Source organism: Somniosus microcephalus, chromosome 29 (genome assembly GCF_052327205.1).
Source record: "Somniosus microcephalus isolate GS21.2 chromosome 29, FLI_Smic_1.0, whole genome shotgun sequence".
Taxonomy (NCBI): Eukaryota; Metazoa; Chordata; class Chondrichthyes; order Squaliformes; family Somniosidae; genus Somniosus; species Somniosus microcephalus.
The window spans coordinates 29,650,973-29,675,166 of NC_141015.1; the positions used below are offsets into that span (position 1 = coordinate 29,650,973).

Below are 24,194 nucleotides of genomic sequence, written 5' to 3' on the forward strand. Positions count from 1 at the left end.
GCTCAGTTTCTGCAGGACAGTACTGATCACAGCGGGAGAGGCACAACAGTGGGTGGTGGGAAGCCCCAGTGACATTGAACTAGTTTAGCGCTCTCCTTTAACACTGGCACCATTGCATACAGAACTAATTCTAGAGCCAGTGCTTCAGAAACAACCCCCTGCCCCCAACTCTATCCCACCTCCTGTCACGCGCAAGGTAACAGATGAGACAGAGCCCAATAAAATATCTTTTAAAAAGAAAATGTGTCTGTCCATCAAATAATTTTAACTGATATTAATAAATGGTGGCATCAATTATAGTTCGATTGATGCCAAATCTTAAGGTGCTTTTCCTATGTTTTCTGGCAGTGTAATGACAGGGCCCGAGTGGAGAGAAAGTGCTTCATTAGCGTATGTAATAATTGTAATAAACAGTGCCCTGTGAACAATTGCTGATTATTTAGATTCATTTAACATTTGGAGGAGTGCTCGAGACATCGACATAATACAAATATTTATAGCAAACATGCTTTCTCATATTTAATCGCATAAACTTCTCCCTGTGAACTGCTTGTTAAAAATAAATACTATATTACCGTGATTGCAGTATTTATCGTTTCCCATTAATGACTTTGCAACTTTGAGTTATAAGATGTTGAGTGTTTTAGAAAACTCAGTTAAAATCCTTATAACAGGCTTGGGTTCTGTACCAAGCATCTGAAGCTGAGCAATGTAATGTGTTTTAGATGTCTCCCGTTACTGGCTAATTAGACAGGGTTAATTCATTTTGTCTGGTCATTATTATAAATCTTATTGAACTGATCACCAAGCATCAGAAAATGTCAGAATAACGTATTGAGCTCATTTCACTTTTAATATAAGCCAATGGCATTTTCGAAAAATATTGCTCTTCCACATTGCTGAGGACACTTCCTGAATGCTTTGGACGACAGCAGCAAAATCCCCAACCTAGCTTCGAGCGATTCGGAGAGGTTGACTCTAAAGTCAGCTGCTGCTTTGATTCAAACCCCCGCACCGATAACTCCTGGATTTAGCTGCGTGTTGTCAAACATGGCCAGCGTGAGTTTGAGAATAGGCAGGGTGGCAGTTTCACTGAGGATCCAGAATGACCCAGGCGGCTGCTGTCAGTTTACGCGCGGGGAGGCAAATGATGAGCTTGCCGTGCATTTCTTCTCAGCTATGTAACGGCTGGTTAGCAATTGAAAAGATAAAAGTACGGGAAAATATTTGCATTTTTTTTAATCAGCAACCATGTTGCTTAAGCTTCGTTATTTATATTTCCCAACTTGGGCCAAATTTGGAGTTTCAAAAGTCGACTTGTCTCATCGCCGGTAAGGGAAAAGAGGTAAAGCTTTGCTGGAGAATGTCTCTCTAGATGCAGTCAGCTACAATCATTCAGTATTGGGGTTTATAGATGCTCCAGATAGACTGCTGCATTTCCATAAGTACTGTGAAATCAGAACTGGGTCAGCCTTACGTCCCAAATCAGACGGCTATCTCTCAGTTATATTTCTTTTGCTAAATTTACAGGGTTAGCAACTATAACATAAAGGAGCTCGAGGAAGCCTGTCACCTATTAATGGGATACATTGGAAACTTTAATACTTTACTTAGGGTCAAGCGCTGCAAAATGTTCACGTTGTCACTTGTGGAGAATAAATAGGGGGCAAGGAAATAAACATCCTATTTACTCTAATGTCAGAGAGTGTGCGAGTGAGGGAGTGTGTGCGAGTGAGGGAGTGTGTGAGAGTGAGGGAGAGTGTGAGAGTGAGGGAGAGTGTGAGAGTGAGGGAGTGTGTGAGGGAGTGTGTGCGAGTGAGGGAGTGAGGGAGTGTGTGCGAGTGAGGGCGAGTGAGGGAGTGAGAGAGAGTGTGTGAGAGTGTGTGAGAGTGAGGGAGTGTGTGAGAGTGAGGGAGAGTGGGAGTGTGTGAGAGTGAGGGAGTGAGAGAGAGTGAGGGAGTGTGTGAGAGTGAGGGAAAGTGAGTGAGTGAGGGAGTGTGAGTGAGAGTGAGAGAGTGTGTGAGAGTGAGGGAGTTTGTGAGAGTGTGTGAGAGTGAGGGAGTGAGGGAGAGTGAGGGAGAGTGAGGGAGTGTGAGGGAGTGTGAGAGTGTGGGAGAGTGAGAGTGAGGGAGTGTGGGGGAGTGAGGGAGTGTGAGGGGGTGGGAGTGAGGGAGAGTGAGGGGGTGGGAGTGAGGGAGAGTGAGGGGGTGGGAGTGAGGGAGAGTGAGAGAGTGGGAGTGTGTGAGAGTGAGGGAGAGTGAGGGAGTGTGTGAGAGTGAGGGAGAGAGTGCGAGTGAGTGTGAGAGTGAGGGAGAGTGAGGGAGTGTGTGAGAGTGAGGGAGTGAGGGAGAGAGTGAGAGTGAGGGAGAGAGTGAGAGTGAGGGGGAGTGAGGGAGTGTGTGAGTGTGCGAGTGAGGGAGTGTGTGGGAGTGAGAGAGAGTGAGGGAGTGTGTGAGAGTGAGGGAAAGTGAGTGAGGGAGTGTGAGTGAGAGTGAGGGAGTGTGTGGGAGTGTGTGAGAGTGAGGGAGAGAGTGAGAGTGAGGGAGAGAGTGAGAGTGAGGGGGAGTGAGGGAGTGTGTGAGTGTGCGAGTGAGGGAGTGTGTGGGAGTGAGAGAGAGTGAGGGAGTGTGTGAGAGTGAGGGAAAGTGAGTGAGGGAGTGTGAGTGAGAGTGAGGGAGTGTGTGGGAGTGTGTGAGAGTGAGGGAGTGAGGGAGGGAGTGTGAAGGAGAGTGAGGGAGTGTGTGAGAGTGAGGGAGTGTGTGAGAGTGAGGGAGTGAGGGAGAGAGTGAGAGTGAGGGAGTGTGTGAGAGTGTGTGAGAGTGTGTGAGAGTGAGGGAGTGTGTGAGAGTGAGGGAGTGTGTGAGAGTGAGGGAGTGAGTGAGAGTGAGGGAGAGTGTGAGAGTGAGGGAGAGTGTGAGAGTGAGGGAGTGTGGGAGTGAGAGTGAGTGAGGGGGAGTGAGGGAGAGTGTGAGAGTGAGGGAGTGTGAGGGAGAGTGTGGGAGTGTGTGAGAGTGAGAGTGAGGGAGTGTGTGAGAGTGAGGGAGAGAGGGAGAGAGTGAGAGTGAGGGAGTGTGTGAGAGTGTGTGAGAGTGAGGGGGAGTGAGGGAGTGAGTGAGAGTGAGGGGGGAGTGAGGGGGGGTGTGAGAGTGAGGGAGTGAGTGAGAGTGAGCATGTGAGAGTGTGTGGGAGTGAGGGAGAGTGAGGGAGTGTGTGAGTGTGTGAGAGTGAGGGAGTGTGTGAGAGTGAGGGAGTGAGGGAGAGTGAGGGAGTGTGTGGGAGTGAGGGGGTGTGTGAGGGAGTGTGTGAGAGTGAGGGAGTGTGTGAGAGTGAGGGAGTGTGAGGGAGTGTGTGAGAGTGAGGAGTGTGTGAGAGTGAGGGAGTGAGGGAGTGTGTGAGAGTGAGGGAGTGTGTGAGAGTGAGGGAGTGTGTGAGAGTGAGGGAGTGTGAGAGTGAGGGAGTGTGAGGGAGAGGGAGTGAGGGAGTGAGTGAGAGTGAGGGAGAGTGAGGGAGAGTGAGGGAGTGTGTGAGAGTGTGTGAGAGTGAGGGAGTGTGTGAGAGTGAGGGAGTGTGAGGGAGTGAGGGAGTGTGTGAGAGTGAGGGAGTGTGAGGGAGAGGGAGTGAGGGAGTGAGTGAGAGTGAGGGAGAGTGAGGGAGAGTGTGAGAGTGTGTGAGAGTGTGTGAGAGTGAGGGAGTGTGAGGGAGTGTGTGAGGGAGTGAGGGAGTGTGTGAGAGTGAGGGAGTGTGAGGGAGTGAGGGAGTGTGTGGGAGTGTGTGAGAGTGAGGGAGTGTGTGAGAGTGAGGGAGTGTGTGAGGGAGTGAGGGAGTGTGTGAGAGTGAGGGAGTGTGAGGGAGTGTGTGAGAGTGAGGGAGTGTGAGAGTGAGGGAGTGTGAGGGAGAGGGAGTGAGGGAGTGAGTGAGAGTGAGGGAGAGTGAGGGAGAGTGAGGGAGTGTGTGAGAGTGTGTGAGAGTGAGGGAGTGTGTGAGGGAGTGAGGGAGTGTGTGAGAGTGAGGGAGTGTGAGGGAGTGAGGGAGTGTGTGAGAGTGAGGGAGTGTGAGGGAGAGGGAGTGAGGGAGTGAGTGAGAGTGAGGGAGAGTGAGGGAGAGTGTGAGAGTGTGTGAGAGTGAGGGAGTGTGAGGGAGTGTGTGAGGGAGTGAGGGAGTGTGTGAGAGTGAGGGAGTGTGAGGGAGTGAGGGAGAGTGAGGGAGTGAGGGAGTGTGTGAGAGTGAGGGAGTGTGAGGGAGTGAGGGAGTGTGTGAGAGTGAGGGAGTGAGGGAGTGTGTGAGAGTGAGGGAGTGTGAGGGAGTGAGGGAGTGTGTGAGAGTGAGGGAGTGAGGGAGTGTGTGAGAGTGAGGGAGTGTGAGGGAGTGAGGGAGTGTGTGAGAGTGAGGGAGTGAGGGAGTGTGAGGGAGTGAGGGAGTGAGGGAGCGTGTGCCAATGTGTAAATGCAGGGCTCCGTGATACCTTATTCCTTTAGTAGCAGCACCACCTGCTGTCTATTGCATTCCCCCAATCGCCTGAACAGTCAGCCACACTCCCACCATTTACTGCTTTCATTTAAGTTGGTGTGGTGGTAAGTAGGTTATGGATTGAGGGAGATGGTTACATTTAACGCATTGAGGCCGTGCATAACATTATTACTAAGGGAAACAGCTCCATTTAATTAGTTACACATTTTTAAAAAGCTCTCTTCTACGCTCAAATGTTCGCGTGCACTGATTACTTGAACAATTAATGGCTAAAATACTCAACTATTTAATTGTATTCTTTCTCACAAGGATTGCCTCTTTACTATGCGTCTAACGCACTGTCCACCTGCCTTTGGAACACAGTCTTGTGGAATCTGGATGCAGTTTTCTAACTGCTAGATGGTGTATATTATAGACAGTATCCGTATTTGGACATGCTGAGCACAGTGTCCAAATAGCGCCACAGTCCCTGTCATGTCGTTCTTTAGTTCAACCACCGCATTGTTGCTCTCCCTCTACTACAGTGCAGAACAGTAAGAAACCACACTTTGTTTAGAATGTAGAAATAAAGAGGCACATGCTATCAAAACAGCAAACAGACAGGAGTGAGTAAAGGCTGCAATCCAAACGAGGGTCCCGGTAATGCTGACCAAACCATCTGAGTGCTGCCCTCCTCGTGGGTTTTTTATGACACTATTAAAGGCGTTCACTCAACCTGCGGGATGGTGGCTGCCTCCCAGGTACCCGTGTAACTGGCTGGGGTCTGTTCCAGCTTCACTCAAAGATCATTTTTAGAACCTTTAAGCTTATGCCGTTCGTGTAATATGTTCGGAGAACGAGCAGACTGGAAATCAGGATGGAGCAGGGGAGAAGTGACAGAGGATGGCTCAGCAGGCCCTTCAGATACATCCAGCAATTATTTTTGATCAATGGGCGGAACAGTGCTTGAAGACTTGCCACTAGCAGCAGCTCGAAGGAGCCCGAGCTTTGCTGACAGTGCTGGCATCTGTACTTGGAGATTCGGCAAAAAAAGGAGCTGCTGATATAGATACTCTTCCTCTACATGTTGTAGCTTCCCCACCCACCACCTCCCCCAATGGCTCATTACATTTATCCAGGGAGTCGCCGAGTCATAACGACCGGGCAGGTCCCAGGTCCGATCCCCGAGGTAACTATCTCAGGCGGGTTGGCGACTCTGGGTTAGGGAGGCACAAATTGGGCTGGGTTCCCATTCTTGATTATTATCCAGCCACCCCTGTTGGGTGGGGGGGGGGGGGCATTCGTTTTAGATGTTGAGTTGAAGACAGAATTGGGTCCAACTGTGATTGTCCCCCACTCGCATGCTGATACTCCCTGTCAAGACCCATATACAAGTAATGATCACTCGAACAACACATCAGAGGGTGACCAGCACCTGTGTAACCATCCCGTCTAAGGAATCAACACCTTGAAGAAAGGGGAGGGGGGAAACAATCTAATTTAAAGGCAGCTAAAGAGCCTGGATATTTGACCTTATTTATGTTGACTCAGGCACAGGCCAGTGATATAAATGAACAGGCTTAAGACTCAAAGGATCAATATCAGCCATTTCGTCTGAGCGAATCTTGATACTGGCTGATCCTGCTATCATTAAAGTCTAATTGACAAAAGAGGTTGCAAAAAAACTAACTAAAATAGGTCATCACTGCACTCCGACTACAAGGATCAATCTAAACAAACGGAACAAAACGCAGATGGGAAAGACAGGTGGGTTAAGGGGAGAACACGTGGAAAAAAGAAATCAAATGGGAAGCAACAAGGGATAAACTACTTGTTGTCAAACCAATGACTTACTTGAGCTGATATATCCGTTATAGCCATATTTCGCTGAAGACAATGCAAAAAAATGACAGGTTAAGAGATGTGGAAAACAAGAATTGTGTTTCATGAAAGGTCAATGAGAAGCACAGGAAAAAAATTAAACACAGGGGACCTGAATTCTTAAGAAGTCGGTGGCGATAATGCACTCCATCCAGCGCCTGCTTTCTGTGCTTCTCTCTATATACACGCTAGTTCTTACACCAAGTGCTCACTGATGTACAATGGGTGTCATTCCCAACAATATATTCTCCAACACCATCAAAGATGTCCTGAAGATGACACATGCCACATATCCCATGGTGTCCGAGCCAGTACAGACATCCTTTTACCTGGATCTGCACCATTAGGGAGAAAGTGCTGCCAACCTCGGTTAAGCTCGTTGTAAAGTTTGGTATGTGTTACCCTGTCCTAAGCCTTGCCCCACGCCACATTAATACCAACAGAAGGAACAGGGCAGGTGATGATGGGCGGCAGACACGCCACCTTCTGAAGTCAAATCAAATGGTGCAGTTGCCACCTGGGTATTCCATTCATCTACAGTTCTGAAAGAGAGAGACTGCTGGGAAAATCCCTGGAAAGGAGAACGTAAAGCGAGGAAGGTTTTGTTGAAGAGGAGAGGGAAGGAGGAAAACTCTACAGTTAAGCACTAGGCCAGCTTTTTAAAGATCAGACCTGAAAGAATTCTGATGGCAAATGAAGGTGTCAGCCAGTGGCTCAGTGGGTAGCACACTTGCCTCTGAGTCAGAAGGTTGTGGGTTCAAGTCTCACTCCAGAGACTTGAGCACAAAAATCTCGGCTGACACTCCCAGCGCAGTGCTGAGGGAGTGCTGCACTGTCAGAGGTGCCGTCTTTCGGATGAGACGTTAAACCGAGGCCCCGTCTGCTCTCTCTCAGGTGGCCGTTAAAGAACCCATGACACTATTTTGAAGAAGGAGTTCTGTCCAATCAACAAAAACAGATTATCTGGTCATTATCACATTGCTGTTTGTGGGAGTTGCTGTGTGCAAATTGGCTGCCGCGTTTCCCACATTACAACAGCGACTACACTTCAAAAAAGAACTTCATTGGCTGTAAAGCGCTTTGGGATGGCCGGTGGTTGTGAAGGGCGCTATAGAAATGCAAGTCTTCCTTCCTTTTTTCTTTTACGAGTTCAATCCAAATTATGCTGAAGAAACAACGCGAGTGAACAGCGGTGCTGAAATGAGAAAGTGAGGTGACAGAATGCACGGCGGAGTTCTGCGGCAATCTCAGTAGCTTTTGCTTTTCTGCGTGGTGTTGAATTCTGGAGATAATGCTAACAGAAGAACTGCCTCACTAAAATTATCGAATTCAAGGCTGACGAGCGTGATTGCTGCCTGCATCTGGCGAGCCGGGGCGGAACTCCGCGTCTAATGCAGGCTGACTCGAGGGAAGGGGAACCGGGGCTGAAATTCGCTTCGAGCCTGCTCTGGGTGAAGGTTTTTTTTTTTTGGGGTGCTTCTCCGTAAAGGCTTTTGTTTTTTATTCACAAAAGGTCACTCTCTGGGCTGAAGGCAGGGCGGTGACAGAAACGTTCCCGGGAAGCAGTTCTTATCCTGGCATCTGTCGCTTGGAATAGTCCGGAGCGCCTGGGCTCTGAAAAATAACCGCCGAGCATCTGTCTTGCACAAAAAAATGTTGCAAGAAGAATCTGCTGCCTGGTGGTAAGAAACTGTCAGGGTGAGCCTCATGACAACCAGCAGCACTCACAAAATGAAAATGCAAACATAATTTCCATGTCACCACATATAAACCCTCCACTGAATTCACAGCAGAAGATGCAGACAGCATCATTTCCAGCCTGTCCACATCACAACAAACCACTCGCTGTTTAGTTTCCACTGACCCTGGTAAGAAACACTGTAGTAACAAGCCCACGCTAACAACCGCCTTTAGCAATAGAAATTCCTGACCTCTTCTTAAAGCCCCAGCCTCTCTTCCAGCTGGCCTACACAGGTCGTCTTCTGAATGTCATTTTGATGTAATGCACCCCCCCCTTTAAAATGTTTGCACAGCACTAAAAATAGGTCCGCAGCGCATAGCAAAAAAAAGGGCAGTGTTTCCCATGGTTTAAATGCATTGATACTTCCTGTATTATATGGATAACAAACTGTGCAAAAAACGGCTTGAAATTGCTTGGATCCGTCGTTACACAGGAACAGAGGCACACACGAACACACTCGAAGTTCCCCTCCAAGAGACATGCCATCCTGACTTGGACATCTGCGGAATTCCCCACATGGCACCATCGTGGTGAAGACTAGTTCAAGGCAACCCATCGCCACCTCGCCAGGGCAACTACAGGATGGACAACAAAGGCGGCCTCGCCAATGTCACTCACGTCCTGAACACAAACAAAATCACAAGGTAGGCTCGGACAAATAAAAAGGCCCTTTGGCTCAGCAATTTCATCCTTCCTGAACGGTCTCTTCCCGTTACAGCGACGACCTGTTTCTTAACCGAAGCTGGGAGGCTGGCCTGCACTCAGCCATATTTCCCAGGCAACCTAGTCCAGCTTTATCTAAGAATGACTTCCTGCCAGCAGTCCTAAACGTGGCCCCCACAAGCTTGAACCTGTATCTTTTTGTCTTGGTGCTTTGACACGTGTACAACATGTAAACATAAGAACCGCATAAACTCACTCAAGCTCCTTGCACAGGCAAAGCAAGTGTGGTAAGTCGAGTTCTTGGGATCACTGTAGAGCTGAACAAACTAGGGCAACAAACACAGCTGCTAAAGCATTTATGTACCACAAATCCTATAAGGTTTTCCTGTTGCCTTGCAGGATTCCATTGGGGCCCCCAGATTTAGTAAATATAAGCTGAGTACTGTAATAGGCACTGACATTGGGCATGTGATCTCAATACTCATAATCACATGGCGTACGCATGTGAACTTCAACCTTTTTATGCATTTATTGGTAAAATGGTAGGGCAAAAAGCAGAGTGATCGCTGTGACTGCTTTACTTCCTTGATTACTGAATGTTGGTAGCTCCTCTAGCCCCACAACCCCCCGAGATATCTGCGCTCCTCTATTTCTGCCCTCTTGAGCATCCCTGATTATAATCGCTCAACCATTGGTGGCCGTGCCTTCTGTTGCCTAGGCCCTGAGCTCTGGAATTCCCTTCCCATACCTCTCCGCCTCTCTTTCCTCCTTTAAGATGCTCCTTAAAACCTACCTCTTTGACCAAGCTTTTGGTCACCTGCCCTAATTTATCCTTATGTGGCTCGGTGTCAATTTTTTTTTGTCTTAAAATACTCCTGTGCGGCGCTATATAAATACAAGTTGTTGTTGATATTTGTTAAGTAATTATACATGTGAAGCACATTCACTTGTATTGTGAGAGTGTGTGCAAGGTGTTTTCTACTAAAATCAGTTCAGGTTGATGAAACGGTGTTGCTGTAGCCACATCGGTGACTCGTCGGCACTTCTTTAATCGGACCATGCTGCTTTCAAAGGTTTACTAAGAGATGATCGGGGGAACAAGGTGAGGTTTCTGTAGCTCACACTATTGCTGCTGCTGCTGTACCCTGTTGATATGTGCTAGCATGTTGGTATGTTTGGACTTCTCCAATATCATTTATTCCGCCACCTGCCAGATATCACGCATGCTTGACAAAATAATGAGTTGCCCTCCATAGACCAATAACATTTCTACAGTTTAACTTATTCAGAGTTCAATGGCATAATTGTGTTGATGAATGCACCTTTCGTTTGTGCTAATGCAAAAGCATTTGCATCAATTATTCCAACAGGAATTACTATATAGCTAAAAGATAGAAACACTGTACTGTGCGACTACCCTCCCGCTCATCCATTTCCCATTACCCTCCCCCTCATTTCCAATCTTGTATAAAATAATGGAGCGAGTCAATTATGATTTCAATCTGCTGCTAAACTAATCCATATTCCTTTGAGGGAAAGATTTGTTAATGTTGTTCTGCTAAAGCAACAGTGCCATTCAAACAAGGCACCTTAATGTCAGTATCATTAAAAAATTACTGTGAAACTGTGAAAATTGTGAACTTGGTGGAGCAATTGATTAACACACTGACCCTTTCACCTGTGGGTCATAGGATCAAGTCCAACCTAAGCTGCTGGGATGAAAGTTCCCTTTCTCTGATGCTTGTAAGGGCTCCTTGTGAAATGATCTTGGACAATTCCCGTTGGACATGGCCCACAACTAAGTAAATGGACAACAATTTGGGCAGTAATTGGCCCATCTCACCCAGTGTGGGAGATGACGATATTACACTGGACAAGTGGATGCCTTTCTGATTCTGGGCCAGAGTTCTGGTCACTAAGACATAAGCAAGAAATTCAAGCCCTGGAAGTAATACAGAAAAGAGCCACAAGACAGGCCCCTTCTTTTTGGCGCTTGAGTTACGAAGGAAGATGAGGAAAACTTGATCTTTCAGTCTTGAAAAGAAGTGACTGAGAAGGGACCTTAGAGTATACAAGATAATAAATGCTATAGAAAAGTTACATTCGGAACACTACTTCAAATTATACCATGGCAGTAGGACATGGGACATAGGCGCAAACTAGGAAAAAGCAAATTTAGGAATGATGTCAAGAAGATCTTCATCATACAATAACCAACATGTGGAATGGATTTCTAGGTCAGGCAGTAGAGGCAAAGCTCTTGTAAGAAACAGTTGGATACTGTGACGGGCGATTTGCAGATTCGTTCCAGACTCGACTGAATGGCATGGCTCAGCTGATTCCATCTTGTGACTAGATTCAGTATTACTGAGCTACTCGTCCCCAAGTGCCGGCATCCCTCACCTTGATGAGCAGAAAGACTCATTACTCTTCCCCCCCCCCCCATCCCAAAAAAAATGCCAACGTTTTTAACAAAAGAATCAATTCTTGTATGGGTAACATTTATTATACTGAATATAACGTCGTGCTGGAACTGGACGGATATATAAATTGTACCTCCTGTGATTTATGGCCTGAAGGTGGTGGGGGAGAAATTGGTTTTGCGTCAGGAACCTGTGTGAAGTGGGCATCCGAAGATGAAGGCCCGAGGCCCACGCCAAATTGGACCTTGGGCCTCATCTAAGGGGGAGTCTAGAATGAGGGGGCATAGTCTCAGAATAAGGGGTCGCCCATTTAAGACGGAGATGAGGAGGAATCTCTGCTCTCAGAGGGTCGTGAATCTTTGGAATTCTCTACCCCAGAGAGCTGTGGAAGCGGAGTCATTGAATATATTCAAGGCGGAGATAGACAGATTTTTGAGCAACAGGGGGGTCAAGGGTTATGGGGAACAGGCAGGAAAGTGGAGTTGAGGCCAAGATTGGATCAGCCACGATCTTATTGAATGGCGGAGCAGGCGCATGGGGCCTAATGGCCGACTCCTGCTCCTATTTTTATTATGTTCTTATCTCCATAATACCAGCAAACTGCCGACGCCAATCGGGCATCGCGGCTCGCCGGTCGGGGAATTCCCAAAATTGTCTGGTTCGGACGGCAAGAGGGCCCGTGGGTATGTTCTGGGAGGAGGGTGGGGGGTCGAGCGCGGGCCGGCAGTATTCCTGCTCCTCCTGGCTCCACGTTGAGGCAAGTAAAAAAAAAAATGGCCCGGATTCTACGGTGCTTCCGAAAGTGTACACACACAGTCGGAATCCTTCAGAGCGGCCCCGCAGGTTTCGGGTCACCGTGTGCGCTGTGCATGCGCGAAAACCCGGAACTTGCGATCTGTCAAAAGTTTCTCCTCGACAGATCCACCGCATCCGCTGTAAATTCACTCCTCGCTGGCGCAGAGTTGGGCCCAGCAAATACCCACCAAACCCTTACGCCTGGTAAAATGATTTTCACGTTCACTTACATTTAAAATTAGTTTAGGTAAATTTTTTCCCGTTTAAAAATGTTCACATTTATTTTTCAAAAAATTAAATTTTTATTTTAAATGTTTAATTAAAGGGTCTTTTAATTAATTTTGAACCTGTGATCATTTATTTTTATTTCAGTGATGTGAAATTTTATTTATTATTTATAGAATGGGAATCCCCCTTTGTTATTGGTTGGCCTGGCCCAGGTGATCCCAGGGATGCTTGTAAGAACATCGGACATAAGAAGTAGGAGCAGGAGTAGGTCATTCAGCCCCTCGAGCCTGCTCCGCTATTCAATGAGATCATGGCTCTGATCTTGGCCTCAACTCCACCTCCCTGCCCGCTCCCCATAACCCTCGACTCCCTTGTAGCTCAAGTATCTGTCTATCTCCGCCTTGAATCTATTCACTGACTCCGCCTCCACAGCTCTCTGGGATAGAGAATTCCAAAGATTCACGACCCTCTGAGAGAAGAAATTCCTCCTCATCTCCGTCTTAAATGGGCGACCCCTTATTTTGAAACTATGCCCCCTAGTTCTAGATACCCCCACTAGGGGAAACATCCTCTCAGCATCCACCCTGTCAATCCCCCTCAGAATCTTATATGTTTCAATAAAATCACCTCTCATTCTTCTAAACTCCAATGAGTATAGGCCCAACCTGCTCAACCTTTCGTCATACGTCAGCCCCTTCATCCCAGGAATCAACCTCGTGAACCTTCTCTGCACTGCCTCCAATGCAAGTATATCCTTCCTTAAATATGGAGACCAAAACTGTACGCATTACTCCAGGTGTGGTCTCACCGCCTGGTGAGACTGCACCTGGACATACAATAGACCAGATTGACGCCAGGGATGGAATGCTATAGTTCCAAAGATTCACGACCCTCTGAGAAGAAATTCCTCCTCATCTCCGTTTTAAATGGGTGACCCCTTATCCTGAAACTGTGCCCACTAGTTCTAGATTCCCCCACGAGGGGAAACATCCTCCTGCACCTACCCTGTCAAGCCCCTTCAGAATCTCACATGTTTCAATAAGCTCACCTCTCATTCTTCTAAACTCCAATGAGTATAGGCTCAACCTGCTCAACCTTTCCTCATAAGACAACCCCTTCATCTCAGGAATCAACCTCGTCAACCTTCTCTGAACTGCCTCCAATGCAATCATATGAACCACCTGTGCCCCTGAGATCCGTGGGACTTTACGCAGGCGTACCCCTGCAGGCCCAGGACCGGAACAGTCCGAAGCTCCGGAGACACCAGGTAAGTACGGAGTTTTCTTTTGGCTTGGAGGCGTATGCGGGTGGCAAGCCTCCGACCGCAATTTCCAGGCCAATAATAAATTTACCTTTCCGTCAGCGACCTTCAGTGGTCCCTTTAAGGACCGCTGGTTGGGCTGCGGTACAACTGCAAAAACTGAGCGGAACATGCTCCACCCCGTTTCTGCCAAATTCGGCAGCAAGGTCCTAAAACTAGCAACGGGCTTCTAGATTAGCACATCCAAGGGAAGGAAATCTGCTGTCCTTACCCAGTCTGGCCTGTATGTGAATGCATCCCCACATTATGTGGTTGACTCTTAACTGGCCTCTGACATGGTCTAGCAAGCACCAAACTGCGAGCAGGCAGCCCACTGCCACTATCTCAGGGCAATAGATGGCGGCCTTGCCAGTGGCACCCACATCCCGAGAGCGAAAAGAAAAGGGGATTGGTGGATACTAACCGAGCGTGGGAACCTTGGTGTATCTTGCTCTCTCTAACCCAGGAGCATTGAGGATTAGCAGAGCAATTTACTATCCCAATTACGGCCCTGGTTGAGATCAAGCAACTCAGCAATGGACCAGGGATCAGAGCTGAACCTTCCTGATCCACATAGCTCATCTATTCACTAGGTCAACCAGTGGAGCCATTAGAGCACTACCTTGTGTGATTTTAAACAGCGGTGCTGGGATGATGGCGAATGTAAGTAGAAGTTTATAGAAAATGTCATATTATTTAATCGCCTTGAAATGTTTATGCTTTTCAGTTCTTCAAATGCTAACAAAAATGGAATAAAAGTCAGATTGAGTAAGATTAAGATAATGCTTTGGCAGTTAGTCTAACATCAAGACTAGCTCATCCCAGTTATGTGCAGTCCGATCCCGACAAAGGCTTAACCAATCTGCCAAGTAATGTTCTACTTGGCTCAAGATTGTGCTTCGATCAGGGCTTTTATTTACTAAGAGTGGATAGGAATGGTACTCTGTAATCATCTATTTGGAACAGGATTCCTGAACAACATCAGTGAATGGAAATCGTAACCTGTAACTGTACAGGGTAAAGGTACCTACAATGGGACTGGTACACTGTAAGGACATACACACAGGACAGTGGCTAGGGACGGTACACTGTAACTTGGTGGCTGGGTTGGGTCTCAAATACAACAGTGGTAAATGGAAATGGTACACTGTTATTCTGCACCTCAGTCAGTATTCATACGTAATAGGAACGATAGACTACAGCTCTGTACTTGGAACACTTCTACACAACAGGAGTGCATTGTTGAAACTCATTTCTGAGACTTCCCTGTGAGGAATCCATTTTTCTCCGATTATGTTTTCACCAGTTTTATTTTACTTTAAATCAGATATAAATTCCCTCTCTGTGACCCCCCACTCCCCTCTCCAAAGTTAATTACTGGTTATTAATCTCCTTTGGTAACCTATAGTTAGGGTTAGATATTGTTGCTCCACTTTAAGAATCACTATTTATTTGCATTGTGTTTTCGTAAATTGATTTTCTTAATTGGCCATGGTTTTACTGTTCTTAACAAACGGTATCTTCTTCCTCCTCTTGTCCTGCTCCTACTGAGCCGAGCACCAACATTGGTAGAGGGGGTGATGGCCAACCTGCTCCCAGTGTTGCTCGTAACCGACCACCAGGAGCTGTCCAAGTGAACTGGTTACTGCATAGGAACGTAAGGGACAGGAGGAGGCCATTCAGCCCCTCGAGCCTGCTCTGCCATTCAATGAGATCGTGGCTTTGCTCCATAGCCCTTGATACTGTTCCCCAACAAAAATCTATCGCTCTCAGTCATATATTCAAGAAGGAGTTCGATATATTTCTTAAGGCTAAGGGGATCAAGGGATATGGGGAGAAAGCAGGGACAGGGTACTGAATTTGGATGATCAGCCATGATCGCATTGAATGGCGGAGCAGGCTCGAGGGGCCGAATGGCCAACTCCTGCTCCTATCGTCTATGTTTCTATGAAAGCTCCAATTGTCCCAGCATCCACAGCCTTTTGGGGGAGAGAGTTCCAGATTTCTACAACCCTTATCATACAGTTTCATTGTCTCTCTTCTGCCACCCCAACAGGGAAATCCCAAGCATTCTCTGAGCACCTACCAGCCCAGAGTATGGGGATCAATACTGTACCTCTCCATTCTGTGCCAATGTTCTCTAGTTGCTAGGCATTAAACTAAGCATGTTCTTATGTGCACAATCCTTGTTGGTTTTTAATTTCTGATTTGGGGATTATTGGGATTATTTTCTCAACACAAAAGATGTGAGTGGAGGTTGCAGGCTGCTAATCTGCTGCTAGGCCTCTGCCAACAGAGCTCTGTAATCAAGAGTGAGAGGGCAGCCTGGACTGCCCATGATTGCTCGATCTCAGGAAAGAAGGATCTCACCTCTATTCTGCACATCATTCGAAGAAGAAAAAGACTGAAGAATGTAAGGAAAAAGGCTGAGAAATGGGACTGGAGGAGTTACCTCTGATAGGTAGCAGCACAGGTACGATGGGCTGAATGGCCTCCTTCTGTGCAGGAATGTCTACGATTGGCTCTCTCCTCTCTCTGGAAGCTCAGCTTTGATCTCAAACTCATTGTGTGGGGTAGAGTAGGTGCAAAGCCATGGCCTTACTACCCTATGGCACGGGCTGCCAGGTCCCAAATCAGGTGGTAAACAGGATAGGAGAGGGGCAGGGAGTGGCCTCGTTGCTGCAGCTGCAGAAAATTTATGACAAACCTCAACATTTAAGAACCACGTCTCTACATCATAGTGTGTAGAAGTATGTGAAAACAAATCATTCCAATTTTTAAAAAAAGCGCATTTCTAACATTTTTTGATCTTAAACGTTTCCAGACAACCACGCCATCACTTGACTGTCCAATCCAAAACCAGGCAGGCGGCGATCCTGAGCACACAAGGGTATTTTCCTGCACAACTGCTTCTATTTCTACAGTGCACTTCATATATAGCAAGCAGCCTCAGTGTGTCTTATGGCGGGGGGGGAAAAAACTGAATACTGAGGAGAAGATAATGGAAAACAGAGAATTTATGTTGGTGGGGGTCGTGGAGAGAAGGGGAGCTGAGCACAGTTGAACAGAAGGGCTTTTTTGAGGCTTTTGAAAGCAAGGAAGGTGCTCGTAAGACGGAAAGATTATGGTAGATTCATAGAAATTTATGGCACAGAAGGAGGCCATTCGGCTCATTGGGGGCGATTTTCCCAGCCCTGGGGAGGCAGGTATGGAGGCGGGACTGCCGGGAAATTGGCAGAATCTGGGAGCGGGTACCCATCCCGCCCCCAACCCGCCTCCGTGCCATCTTCCCAGGAGGTGGGTACCCGACCCGCGCCAGGTCCCGTCTCCTCGAGGCGGGAAGGGGATTACAGCCACTTAACTGCCTGTTAACAGGGAGTTAACAGGGAGTTAAGAGGATTATCCCCATTTTTCCAACACAAGTGTGGGCTTCCCAACATCGGGAAACTCCGCCAGGGTCAGCGAGAAGAGCATTGGGTCTGCGGGGGTGAGAGGAATCGAAAAGTCCGCTGTGGAGGGGAGTGATGGGTACAAGTGTGGAGAGGTAAGTATGAGAGGTGAGTGTAAAGTGTTAGAAAAAATTTACTTTCCTTTGCTTCTTCCTGCAGGCTTCAACCCTTGGGGATCCGGAGGCTCCTCATCTCAACGGCAGAGATGACAGAATGGCTGCTGCATTCTCAGATACAACAGCCTTCTGCTTTCTGCTCAGGAAATAGGTTTGGTGAGACTTCAGTACAAGGACTCAACAAACAACAGAGAATGTCAGTGTTTGACAGCTTCAGAGCTGTCAAACGATGACAATTCATCTGTCAAAAAATGTTGACAGATGAAACGTCATACACTGACGTTCTCTGTCACCGGCTTTCCCTTAATTGGTCTGCTAAGCCCGCTGGGCGGGCCTAACAAGGTCAATCAAGAGAAAATAGCGTGGGTTGGCCGGATGTTGATGGAGGTGGGACTAAAACCCGACAAGCAGCAGTCCCGCCTCCAACATGTCCCCATTGACAAAATCACCCCCATCGCGTCCGTGCCGGCCGACAAACAGCTCTCCACCCTAATCCCACTTTCCAGCTCTTGGTCCGTAGCCCTGTAGGTTACGGCACTTCAAGTGCATATCCAAGTACTTTTTTAATGTGATGAGGGTTTCTGCCTCTACCACCCTTTCAGGCAGTGAGTTCCAGACCCCCACCACCCTCTGGGTGAAAAAAGTTGTCCTCAACTCCCCTCTAATCCTTCTACCAATTACTTTAAATCTCTGCCCCTTGGTTATTGACCTCTCTGCTGGGGGAAATAGATCCTTCCTATCCACTCTATCTAGGCCCCTCATAATTTTATACACCTCAATTAAATCTTCGCTCAGCCTCCTCTGTTCCAAAGAAAACAACCCCAGCCTATCCAATCTTTCCTCATAGCTAAAATTCCCCAGTCCTGGCAACATCCTCGTAAATCTCCTCTGTACCGTCTCTAGTGCAATCACATCCTTCCTGTAATGTGGTGACCAGAACTGCACGCAGTTACTCTAATAATCCAGAAGTGGCAAGACAGAGGGACTTAGGTGGAGATTCCCAGAGAGCAAGGGAGTAATGGGTGAAAGAGCAGCAGCTGATAGGAATATAGGAACAGGAGTAGGCCATTCAGCCTCTCGAACCTGTTCCACCATTCAATTAGATCATTGCTGATCTGTATCTTACATCCATCTACCCGTCTTAGTTCCATATGCCTTAATAGACTTGCCTAACAAAAACCTATCAAGCTCAGTTTTGAATGTTCTAATTGCCCTAACCTTAACAGCTTTTGGGAGGAGAGTGTGCCAGATTTCCACTACCCTGTGTGTGAAGGGCAAATATCTAGTAGGATGGTGGAGTGACGAGTGTGAAATGAGGAACAAACTGGTATCAGAGATCACTGGAGTGGGAGGTGGGGCAGGTGGCGGGGGGGGGGGGGGCGAGGCCACAGAGGGATTTGAAAGCAAGTATAAGGATTTTAAAAATCCACTCATTGTGGCGCGCGGAGACGGGGAAGGGTTGGGAGGGGGGCGATGGGAGTGCGGGGTCTTGGGGCGAGGGTGCAGACCAGGACGGCATTCTGAATGTTTGTGAGGAGCGAAGGCGAGTTGGAAGCCGAGGAAGAATTAAGCCTCAAGACAATATGCTTTCCTCAGATCCCCGACCCTAACAATAGGTTTGGGATCTGCGATCTGAGCAGCAGAAACTGTAGTACGAGCTTGAAACAGGGAAAGGCACTTCAGCCGCACAGCGACTTTTTCCACTCACATCAGCAGCCAGAAGAGACTATACCCAACAGGGCTTTTGGCAAACTGAACTGTGGCCTTTATTTAATCAGGTCAAGTTACGCAGAGAAATGTGTACAACAGTTTAAGAATTTGGGTCCAGCTCCTATTTGTTGAAGCACGGTGGCTCATTTTTCCATGTTTTACTTTCATCCATGCCAACTGCCACTCTGCTCCCTCTCTGTTTGTGTGAACATCACCTCCCAGCTGCCTCAACGTATTGTCAACAATCCTGTTTGCAAAACGCCCGGGTCCTCTGGACCAGGACTGCAGTGTCAACACGCAGGCTTTCCTTTCAATGCCACCAAGATGTGCGATTGTATTTTCTGTAAATACAGGGAAGAAGCCCCTCTTGAAACAGCTATCAATTACTGTAAGCTTAAATACAGCTTTGCTTGGGGGACACTTGACCACTGAGCGTTCAGGGGGCAGGCAAAACCACAACAAAAAAAGCAGACGTGCATCTCAAGCTTTTGAAATGGTGGCTTAAATTGCGGCTCTTCCCTGTGTGTTTGATGTACCCGATATGAAATATTGGAACACGCAAGTCTGAGCATTCTGGCTTCCTCTCCAGAAAATAAATGGTTAGTGGTACAAGCACAATCCAAAGTGTCGAGGGTCTAGATTTCAATATGTGGATCCTCTGAATTCCCTTTGAAATGCAGCATGTACATTCAGGATGGGCCAGAAAATGTCCAAAGTAATTATTGCATTTGCCAATTTGTGGAACCAGCTATGTGACCTTACTGAAATCTCAGAATTGCGTTGTAATGAAAGAAAACTGTCGGACGAAACCATGGAGTGTGCTAACGTTACTGGGGTCCACACTGAAACCAAGCCAAGCAATGATATAATGACCTTTAATGAGTATCTGGGGAAGCAATCTAGTACCACAGTGAAAGACAAAGGGCAAAAAGCATCATAGCTGAGCTGACGCTAATTCAAGCTGATTGTCAGAGCAGCTGAAGAATGTAAGAAAGGAAATGTGATCTGTACATTTGACCTCCCTTTGATTCCAACCCCCACTGCTGCCATTTCTAATTGTCAAATAGTCAACATTTCACATCTGCTCATATTAATTTAATGAAAATCTGAATCTCACCAACTCACTGTCCTTTACTTCCCCCCTTGATTCATGAACTATTTCAGTTAAGCAAGCCCTGAACTAGACTGATCCTTTTTTTTGTGTGTGTGTTTTGTTCCTAATGGATTTCCAGGATCCAACAACCGTTTGTCAGTCGGGCGATGGGATGTTTGTGGTGCATCAGTAACCAGGTGTAAACAAGAACAAGTCGCTCTGTGCAGTCCAACTAAAATGGACAGAAAAGTAATAAAGTTCACAACTAAGCGTCAAGTTAGAGATGGCATAGGAGTCATCATCCTAGATATTTACCCGTAGCGATTTATGAATATTTAAGTACAACAGCTGAAGAATAGGGTGCAGTTTAAACTGGTACTTGCTTAGAGAGTTGTGGTACGTGTTTCAGGGGATGTGGTAGCTGCTTAAAGGGGCACAATTTGAAGCCGGTAACTGCTTAAAAAGCATTGGTTTGAGACCACTGCCTGCGTAGTGGTTTGAGACTGATACTTGCTTAGAGGGATGTAGTCTGAGACTGGTGGCTGACAGGCCATCATCCACTGATGGCCTCATTCATGACTTTCTTACCTCCAGACTTGATTCCTCTAATGGTTTCTCTCCCGGCCAGCCTGCCATCCTCCATAACTTCAGCTCATCAAAAGCTCTGCTGCCCTGATCCTCACCCACAACAAATCCCCGCTCGCCCATCACCCCGTCCTCGCTCACACACGCTGGTTCCCACTTCCCAGGTGCTCAAATTTAACATTCTCATCCTTGTATTGAAATCCACCCATGGCCTCAACTGTCCTGATCTCTCAGCCTTGGCTCAGTGGGTAACACTCTCGCCTCTAAGTCAGAAGGTTGTGGGTACAAGTCCCACTCCAGAGGCTAGAGCACTATTTCGCAGAAGAACAGGGGAGTTATCCCTGGTGTTCTGGACAATATTTATCCCTCAATCAACATCACAAAACAGATTATCTGGTCATTATCACATTGCTGTTTGTGGGAGCTTGCTGTGTGCAAATTGGCTGCTGCGTTTCCCACATTACAACAGTGACTCCACCTCAAAAAGTACCTCACTGGCTGTAAAGCGCTTGGGACGTCCGGTGGTCGTGAAAGGAGCTATAGAAATGCAAGTCTTTCATTTTCTTTCGCTATAACCTCCTCTAGCTCCACAAGGCCCTTCGAAACCCTCCACGGCACCCTCCATTCCTCTCACTCCATCCTCCTGTGGATCCTCTCTCTCTCCCCCTTCGCTCTAACAATGGCAGCCGTTGTTTCAGCCATCTGGCTTCGACTCTCTGGAATTCTCTCTTTAAACCCCTCTGCCTCCCCATGTCCCTCTCCTCCACTGGGACCCTCTGTAAAACCCACCTCTTCGATGAAGCTACTGGTCACCCATCCTAACATCTCCTTCTTTAGTTCAGTGTCTGTTTTTCTCAAGCCATCCGTGAAGCATCTTGGGACATTTTTTTACATTAAAGGTGCTATATATGTATATATATATGTCCGGTTGTACAGGGATGTGGTTTGAGATCAGTAGCTGTTTAGAGGAATGGGGTTCGAGATTGTTCCCTTCGTAGTGATGCAGATCAGTTATACTGCCGACTCCTCATCATCCTCTAGTGAAGGAAAATAGAGCACTACACACATTGGTGCAGAGCCCTGTGCAACCATGTCCAAACACTGGTTACATTTTAATGTTCGTGAACAGTCTGCTAAAATTAAAAATTAAAAATTTGTGCGGTCTTGGGAATCCCTGGCCCAAGACCGCACAAAGTGGAGAAGAAGCATCCGGGAAGGCGCTGAACACCTCGAGTCTCTTCGCCGGGAGCAAGCGGAAGCCAAGCGCAAGGAGCGCAAGGAGCGCACGTCAACCCAAGCACCCCACCCACCCGCCCCTTCAACCACCGTCTGCCCCACCTGTGACAGAGACTGTAGGTCCCGCATTGGACTCATCAGTCACCTGAGAACTCATTTTTAATGTGGAAGCAAGTCATCCTCGGTTCCGAGGGACTGCCTAAGAAGAAGAAAATTAAAAATGCTAAAACCTATATTTGGAAAGTACAATGGAGGCCTGAGAAGGTTTTCAGCAGTTTCCATTATGTTGTAGCCAGCGTGAAAACAAAGGGATACATGCGATACGAGTTGTTTTCACATCACTTGCTTAAATTCAATTTGGGTGACTGACACATTGAGTTATACTGCACATCTCTGCATCGTTTCCTTGCGCCAATACAAAATGTGCAGGTATATCTGTCGAATCAAACGTCAACACCCAGCTCTGTTCAGATTACAGCTGCAGGTTCAGAAGTGGTTGGCTCCAATTCTAAGCTGGAATAAACACCCTTGCTTCCCAATAACACTTTAAAGTTGGATGCAAAGCAATGCAATTGGGGTCTTTCTTTTGTGAACAGCTAGGTTAAGATCTCTGGCAACTTTTTGCCCTGAGTAAAACGCCATGGCGTAGTGCATCAGGCTGGTAATTTCAAACCCGTGAACTAACTCCAGGCAGAGCCGAGGGCAATTGCTGAGTAACTTGGCTTAATTCAGAACAACTTGATTCAAACCGAATGTGACCTCCAGGTGTAAACAGAATATTATGCCATGAAATAAGATGACAGAGTTACTGCTTCTTATCGGGGCCCTGTCATCCAGCAACAGAGCAGGCTCAAATAGTTCAATTCCCAATTTCTGCGGAGTTGCCAACTCACAGTGTAAAACTAGTTAAAGTTCCAGGGTAGAGGACCAATGACTGCCTAAAGACTGCAGGTTACCTGGCATGACATTCAATTTGCATTTTTACAGAGCATTTTACATTCATTTGGCCCACTTGTTGCTAAATTATGGACACACACGGGGTGTCAGTGTTTGCTGCCGGTTTTAAAGGGTTTTAAATCCCTTCCGCCCCTTCAAATGGCCCTTCGGATGGTTTTGATCTTCCGTGGGTTAATTCCAGTGTCATCATGGTTATATATCGGAAGTGGTTCCATATTTCCCACCTCAACACTAATCTGGAGCACGAGCTCCACTAATTGCTGTGGCATCAACAGGAAACTGGATTGACATTGAATGCGGTGGCTCCAAGCAACAAGAGTGGGGCGTTCAAGTCTGTTGTGCCATGAGGTATTGGCACTGCTCTGGGCTCATGTAACTGTGGGCATTGTGCACTTGTGACAGAAAGAGATAATAACAGAACATTTATAAACTTAAAACAGAGTAATAATTAGAAATAAACCAACTAAACTCAAGAGTAAACCCCCACCAACCACCACCCCCAACTCCAGTCATGTACTTTAACTTTAATGAAGTCACTTCTCCATATTTTATCCAGAATAACATTTAAAGACATGGAATAATTTCAATACCACACTGCACCAAGAACATCCACATCAAAGCGGCACTGTGGGTCTCCCATGCTAATGCGCAGACCCACGTTCTAGCGAAGCACACATAGCCAACTTCGTCACTAGGAAGCTCAATGAACACGGCAGCAGTGGCTACTAAAGTACAACTTACTGGACCACAGAATACAACACAGAAGGTACGACCCCACATACGACTGACATGGAACAGCATGGTGTTAAACTTACAGGCACGTAAACTGGTGGAGCAATCATTAACAGAGACAGAAGAAAGTGGGAAGGTTCTCTCAAGGGTGTCCAAGTTACTATGTACACTGTCTGACATGCAAGTGCAGTCACGCTCACAGCGTCCGCAATCAAAACAACATGCGAGTTTCATTCTCTTGTAGATGGACATCTTGGCTATAATCATGTTTTCGATGGAAGGAGAGGAAGAGGAGCAGGTTAATGGCAAGGTTATTCAGTCTGGCAGTTGGAAGGAATTAACAAGGGATCTAACACAGGCCTTAGTAACGTAAGCAGGCTTGACAAGGAAGAAGAGCTAAGACTATTTCATGAAAGTAGTGATCAAAAAGTCATTTTTAAAAGTTCAGAAGAAAGAGTTCAGCAGGTAACTTTGAATATACAATTAACATTCTTAGGTATTTTCAAGCCAGTACCACATGGGCTACTGTTCAACAGGAACACAAGAAGGTGGTGAGAATTTCAATTGTAGACCTGTTCGCGATATCCCTTTTAAAACAATTTAGTCAAAGCAGGCAATTGACAGAAACGGAATTGTATTTTAGTGATTGGTCTTTTTTGCTGCTCTCCGCTGTTTTTGCTCAAGCCTGTGGTGCTGGCAAGAATTTGGCATAATTAGCATTTTCCTCGTAATTACTGCTGTGCTAATGAGCATGTCAAAATTTAGGTAGCACATAAAATACAGGTCCAATTCTTTCAAGCACACATGATGCTGAAATGGTTACTGTGCTAATTGATTCA

The 24,194-nt window shown here is 46.9% G+C and overlaps 1 protein-coding gene across 16 annotated transcripts in view; it reads right to left on the reverse strand.

Annotated features, from left to right (window-relative positions):
• The window catches only part of kcnma1a (potassium large conductance calcium-activated channel, subfamily M, alpha member 1a), a 1,094,159-nt gene that overhangs the window by 164,948 nt on the left and 905,017 nt on the right, over window positions 1–24,194 (reverse strand). For 7 of the 16 annotated variants that reach the window (XM_085970505.1, XM_085970490.1, XM_085970492.1 and 4 more), the window contains 2 exons: window positions 23,439–23,612; window positions 6,301–6,333 (listed from right to left, as the gene is read on the reverse strand). The exons of 5 other annotated variants lie outside the window; for them this stretch is intronic. In XM_085970505.1, coding sequence (XP_085826631.1) covers window positions 6,301–6,333; window positions 23,439–23,612 — 207 coding nt within the window. The remainder of the gene's footprint in view (window positions 1–6,300; window positions 6,334–23,438; window positions 23,613–24,194) is intronic. 4 more of the 16 variants (XM_085970491.1, XM_085970493.1, XM_085970496.1 and 1 more) reach the window with 2 other exon arrangements.